At 37.8% G+C, this 6976-nt stretch overlaps 1 protein-coding gene across 1 annotated transcript in view; it reads right to left on the bottom strand.

Moving 5' to 3' along the window:
• Window positions 1–983: 983 nt before the first annotated feature.
• LOC118434361 overlaps window positions 984–6976 on the bottom strand; it is a 79038-nt gene continuing 73045 nt past the window's right edge. The window contains exons 12-14 of the mRNA XM_035847677.1: window positions 5851–6040; window positions 5725–5780; window positions 984–3715 (exon numbers count right to left, since the gene is read on the bottom strand). Coding sequence (XP_035703570.1) covers window positions 3260–3715; window positions 5725–5780; window positions 5851–6040 — 702 coding nt within the window. The 3' untranslated portion in view covers window positions 984–3259. The remainder of the gene's footprint in view (window positions 3716–5724; window positions 5781–5850; window positions 6041–6976) is intronic.

Here is a 6976-nt window from a genome sequence, read left to right as displayed (position 1 = left end):
CACTATTCGTTATTCATAAAACTGGGGTTATGTGTATTCTGAAGTGACCTTTCCAGGCTAATCGTAATGCATTTCGCAATCACGACGACACGTTTGATTATTTTATCGCGTCATATTTTTAATTAATTATATATCATCTTATCGATTTGAGAACACAATGTATCAACAGGTGTGGCAAACACTTGAAAAATATGCTATTACCTTTGATTATATAACAATGGACTGTGTACAGCACAAACCTATCTGCATACCAAGATATGAAATTCAATGTACAATGCACAATTCCGATCTTTTCATGATAGTGATGTTCTCTTGGTGCAGTTATGTCAAACAGAGTAAGAAATTCGTTTTAGTAGATTTCCAAGAACGAGCCGTTAGAGAGGATTATTCGTAGCATGTTAAATTGAATATGAAAAAGCAATAAAGCATAAATGATAAAGCACTCGTACGCAATTTCCTGGTGATTTCAAGCTAGGAACCTGGAATGTTTGGTTGTTTAATGAAATTTTTTCGGAGCACAGTTCAATGTAGGGGTCGATATATGTAAGAACAGCACATTTCCCGAACGTGAGTGAAAGTAGCTCCAGTTTTAATTTGGGAAACAACGCACGTCAAACCAAATAGAATGGCTTTGTACAATAAATCTTCATCTACTTGTTTAGGCTGCCGTGTTCATCATCCGATTATCCTGGAAGCTCAAAGTAAATATTGGATGTTGTGTAGTTTTGTGTGCTATGCAAACGAATCTTGACACCATCATTCCCTGTTGTACATAATTCTTGCCTCTTGCAGGCTTAGATAAAAATTTGCTTTTAATTGTTCAAAAATAATTTTAGTGCTTCAGCGTGCCATTTTATGCAGCCGTTTGGTGAATAGCGAACAATATGCTTTATTACGCCTGAAATATTTATAGGTTTAGGAAATGACGAGGTATGTATCATTTATTATGCTGGCAATAGGGTAATGATTAATTTATTACTTGATCACCAGAAAAACAATTTTATTAGCAACAGTTTATTTCATTATGTAAATTATGTTATTATGGTTTAGTACAATTAAGTGAAATTGCTACAATATTAATCAGCTTTCCGCTACTGACATGCCAGCAATTGCATCCTTGTAGGTGTAATATTCTCCGTAAGGTTTTGACCTTTCCACGCATGCAATAAGCTGAAAGAATAGTTCTACGTAAAGTAGTTTAGTTTTATGTAAGGGACTCATCATATCAAGCTTACTTATTTGGCAGTAATGCATTAAATCCACCTTAATCTAATTTTCTCATTCCATTTTCAGTTCACACCAACTATGGTCGTGCACTTACATATTTCCTTAATTAAAGTTTATCTAAGGTAAATGGTTCGTCAGCACATTTTGACTGATATTTAAGTAGATATATTTATGGACTATAGCTTATGTACATATAGCTTATAAGATACCATAGTTCTTATATTTATGTATTTATAAATGTGTAACTTAATTACGTCGATATACCTTGTCTACGATTAAATGATCTCTCAAAAACATGGAGCAAAATGTAACAAAACATTATTTTCATATATAATTATTATGCATTTACTATTCTACCGCAAACATTCCAGGTAGATGGGCACATACATTATGGTTATACATTTTCGATTAGCTTCGTCAACTAAGCTATTACTTACGGTACATACTTGTTTAAGAAGATGTACTTCTACTTAAAATTACTTGCATATTTCTCTGCATAATTACATATGCGTCTAATCCGACAATTCAAGAGATAACACACATCTTGAATTGATCTATCTTGTCCAGCACCTTTAATTCGAGTAAATAACTATTTTAAAAGTTAATCAGCACCAACATGTAGTAGCACAAAGCCCAACGTCCACATTGTAGCAAAATATTGTCATAAAAACCCTTCATATGATTACGCCACATGGATGTATTTTACTAGCATTATTTGTATGTACATATACTTTCTAGTATTGTTATGGAAAAATTCTTGTTCTTATGCATAAATTGGGTCACTCCTTTCCAACTTGGTTTTGTTTTCAGGTGGAAAAGGATTGGCGCTTAAAAGCAATTAAATTAACATGTAACAAATGCATGTGTGCTTAATTAATTACATCATCTCACTGTTGTGTTGTGCCATGTGAACGACTCGCAAAATTCGTTACACTTTCACTACTAGTTTGAATGGTACCATAGTTTTGTGCTATGTAGGGTTGTGTGCTTTTGAAATAAACTAGGCATCATGAAAAGGGGATGGACTTACGAGGGAACCTTTTATAGTGCCCGGAGCTCCCAGCATATCTACTATATACATTAGACGCAGTTTTTAATACTAGTCCGTTGATGTGACAAAATTTCCGTGTCAAAATGACATTTGGTCAAGCTGTGACGATTTTAGTGACGCGCCGAACGGTCACTTTCGCCATGCTTTAGTAGGGCAGGTACGCTTTCACCTTTTCACTACACGCTCTCCGCTCATCTCACTGAAATCTCAACTCATTTGCTCACCGATAAGACTGGCACTTAATTTAAATAGATTTACAATATCATTACAATTTATTTACTATTTACAAGTTTTCAATATTGTTTTTTCCTTTCAAATATTGGAGTTTGAAAACTGTGCGGAAAAAATACAGCAATTACTTATGAATGTTCTTCAAAAAGTACGCGTGAACATTTTGTAACTTTTAAATTCAAATGTAAAAATAATATTCATAAGCTACAAATAGTAAATTGTAATGATATTGTAAATATAGTTAAATTAAGTACCAGTGAGTAAATTGGTTGAGAATTCAAAAGCAAGATGAGGACCGTGTGGTGAAAAGTGTATGTATTTAATTGCGCTATTGAAATCATCGGAGAAAGTGACCGTTCGGCGCGTCACTAAAATCGTCACACTTTGACCAAATGTCATTTTGACACGGAAATTTTGTCACATCAACGGACTAGTATTAAAAACTGCGTCTAATGTATATAGTAGATATGCTGGGAGCTCCGGGCACTATAAAAGGTTCCCTCGTTAGACTTGGTTTAAATCCACCATTTCATCAGAAATCTATTCTAATACATAGTACCTACATTTCAAGACGCATACATGTACATGTATGTACTTATATGTAGTTATGTATGCGTATGTATATGCATTTATTATATACTTGCTTGTATGCATCTCTCTCTACATACACATGCACCTTACAATTTACATATGCATGTAAGCATATTTGAATCTATATAAACTCACTCAGACTTTCACTCATTCACTGGATTACGAAATTGTACTAATGGAATCCATCTTCAATTCATAAATCTCACTCCCACCCGGAATGGACCAGTTTGGCCTTCTTGAAGATTTAGCTTGGCGTTTTCCTGGTCGATTATTCGAGGGTCCTGGAAATATTGGAGCGTACATCCCGGGGGTGCACTGACGCACACCACTTTTTGACGACGAAGAGGAGGAGGAAGATGCCGTAGCGGGTTTGCAGACTGAGTGACCAACATCAATGCCATAAGCGGAGGACGTGGATGGGAGCGGTGGGAGAACGGTGGATGTGGATGACGCGGCCAACAATGGTTCGTTGTCAAAGGACAGGTGAGCTCCGGGCTGGCATCCTCCATCATCTGTCGAAAACAGGGACGAGGACGGGGACTGGTCCCTCCTGGTGCAACAGGACCAGAGTTCAGGCCACATCTCATCCCCCAAGAAATACAGGATGAGCCAGCTCTGGAATAGGACACAAAACAAGCAGTCATAATAACGGTTTGCTATTGACAAACAAGGAGGTCTAATCCAGTTAAATTGTGTAACAGTGCCAACGTCATATTTAAAACAAGACCAGTTGTGGCATTTTGTGACATGGATAGTAATTGTGTTTGATGGGTTGTGGGAGAGGAAATCAGGTGGCCTGTCGCAGGAGCCGTGTGGAATTGGTAGTCAAAGTCAAAGAGGCAGAAAGGGGGTTCCTAGCAAATAGCCTGATGATCCACCCGAGTTCGTTACGCTAAAGAGATTTTCTGCTTCATCAATCAAACGAACGGTTGCATATGCGAATTGACACATTTTTACCTATGTTCACTTTTTAACTCTGTCCTCAGTCTGACGATACTGTACTTTTGACATTCCGCTCCGCTGCACTTTAAACAGGGTTTACCCTTGTCAAAAGTGTGCTAACAAGGAATTCATTCTGAAAATTCACCGCATCAAATATTCCATTTCAATTACTATGCTGACACTACCCGCATGAAATTGGTCTCAATTTTGGTATCTGGCACAACAATAAAAAAAACTGTATTTCATGGAGCAGAATGGTTTTAGAATTTGTTTAAAGCGTCGTAGGTGAAAATTATTATTCGTGTAACCATATTTAATAAACCTCTGTCATATTTTTGTTGGCCTTTGTATTTGGTATTTGATCATACTCAACCCATTGTCTAGGTTTTCATCATTTCATTTCAGTTACACAACTATACAACGAAATATGATTTCCAGTGACTGTCACAGTTGGCAAAGAGAGGAGACAAGTCAGGAGAAAGTGATATTGATATTGGTGACGAAGTGGAAATAAGATACCATCGACATGGCCGTTCTGAGAGAACATTGGTATTTGCACCAAACGCCCCTTCCGAGCTTCGCAGTTGTGTGTGTGTGTGTTTGCTCGAGTGTAATATTACATTCCATTATTCTAATGAAAAACAGCCGAGATAGACTTGAGGTAGACAGAGTGTGAGTGGAAGTGGCAGTGCATACTGGATGAAGACGACTTTTTCTTAATATTGTGCCATCATAATTTCTTGACGACTTTCTTTCATGGCTGAATCGTTCCCAGTCATTGGAGAACGCAGAAAGAAAGAACTGGTCATGATGTGTTCGTGTGTGGTGAAGGTTCACAGCAAAATTCTGGCTACACGGCTTCTGTCTGTCTATATTTAGCGTTAAAAACGTTGCTCTTAAAACAATGTTGTTGGCTTTTTCTGAGCTTTTTCTCCGTCATCGCCACCACCCACGACCACCACTTTCACCATCATCGTCTATTTTGTGAGTCGGAATGCGAGTTCGTTTTATGTTTACCCTGCACCACCAAGGAAAGTCATTTCGTATGCAAAACTAATGGAGAAAATTGCCATATTATAATACCAAATTTAGAGCACTCGGAATTTTTTATACTGAAAATACTTGGCCAAGATCACAGGCTCAATTGAGATTAGACGCGCCAGCATCTGCGACGCCATAATTCTTTGTAAAAGTTATTACTGACTTCTGAACTAATTTTGTTTGGAAATTGGCGACGATAAAATTGTACCTACACACTTATTCATCGTTTTCTCTCATGTCATGCATATTGCGGTGGTGGTGGTGATCTTTCCTTTGTCGCATATTTACACCCACCACTCCCACGAGTCGAGGAGAAGCAATATATTAAATTGCATGAGTCATATATTCAATCGAATTTTAAGCAAACGACCACCTCATCCCATTTATTGGTCTTCCCTTAATAAAAATATTCTCAAAGTTGGTCCTTTTAGATTGGAACTCGTGCAACAAATATAGATAACTGGCTGAACATGTGTACACATATTCAAAACATGTTTCTGGATTGATTCTTGCTGAAGCGTACAAGAGGTGTCTTCCTCCTTCCCCGAATTTTTCTAAACATTTTCCCCTTATGCTCCAAGCACTTTCGGTTCTTCCTGCAAAAATGTGAGCAACATTATTGTTTCCTCGCAACAACTTACCAGAAGTATGTTGGCGGAAGCAGACGCAATTTGGAAGAATATTGAGGAGGCATTCTCTGAAAGAAATGACGGGAAAAATATGTGTGTAAGTACGTAGCATCAGGGGCAACCACACCTCAGACTTACCCAGAGAGACAACCCCCAAGAACCACATGATGCTGAGGAGTGGGAGCAGCATGGCCGACGCTCGAATCCGACCGCTGATTTTCCTCTCGTCCAGTGTGTCCTCGTCCATCTCAGCACTCGTGGAGTCCGCCCATAACTTTCTTGCAGCCAACAAATGTCGAAGTGAAAGGACCACCAGGAATGTGTTTGACTGTAATTTCCAAAAAAAGATACACACATCAAAACTCGACTCACTCACTTTCAGGAAAGTGGGAAAGTGTTCGTTACACAAGGAAGTTGCACAATAACTGGCCCTCAGAGATACAAACGTATGTAGGTGTACATGTAATAACTTTGGAAAGTAAGATATTATTCGATTACGTACGTTGCAGATCAACACAGAAAAAGTATTCGGATTATTTGTGCTCATTTTTTGTAGTAATAGTAATACTTTCTCCGTGCATAGTTCTGCCTGATTGCACTACAATACTCATGAGACATTCTTGCTAGATATAATAATTTTTGAATGGTGTATGTACTTATGTATCGTCGTACATATGCTGCTTATTTGCTACAATTGTAAATAGTTGAAGCATTTTGTAAATAATCTCACCTTCGTCTAGTTACAAACTTTTTTGTTGAATAGCTAAACAGATGACGTTCACGTATTTACAAATATTAATGAGCACTCAAATCAGCTCCTGACAGAAAGGATTTGACAGTTTTCACTTATCTACAGAATTCAATTCTATGTCTTGATTCGTATCGTTACAGTTGTCCACACAAAAAAATGTCGACTACATACGATTGAATTTTTTGGTGACAGCAACTTCACCACAACTGCGTGAACAACATTTTTCTTTTGACTTCAATAAAGGCAACCACTTTAATGTAATGATCATGATCTTGCTTGAACAACTCCTTCCTTTTCTCTCGCCCCAGTTTGATTGACAATGCTTTATCTCCTGGTAAGGCATTCCCATTACAGTTCTTGTCGAGAATTGGATACAATTCTTCCTTCCACACGCCGCTACTGCAGCATTTTTAGAGGGTGGATTTTGCCGCAGTACTCATCGCACCTCAATTTGTTAAGAACTCATTTCGAGAGCTCTGTATTCCAATTCTGGAGGAAACAAGAACATTCACC

This window comes from Folsomia candida, unplaced genomic scaffold (genome assembly GCF_002217175.1).
Source record: "Folsomia candida strain VU population unplaced genomic scaffold, ASM221717v1 Fcan01_Sc002, whole genome shotgun sequence".
Classification (NCBI taxonomy): domain Eukaryota; kingdom Metazoa; phylum Arthropoda; class Collembola; order Entomobryomorpha; family Isotomidae; genus Folsomia; species Folsomia candida.
Note: the sequence above shows the minus strand (reverse complement) of the source record. Positions and strands in the feature narration are given on the sequence as shown.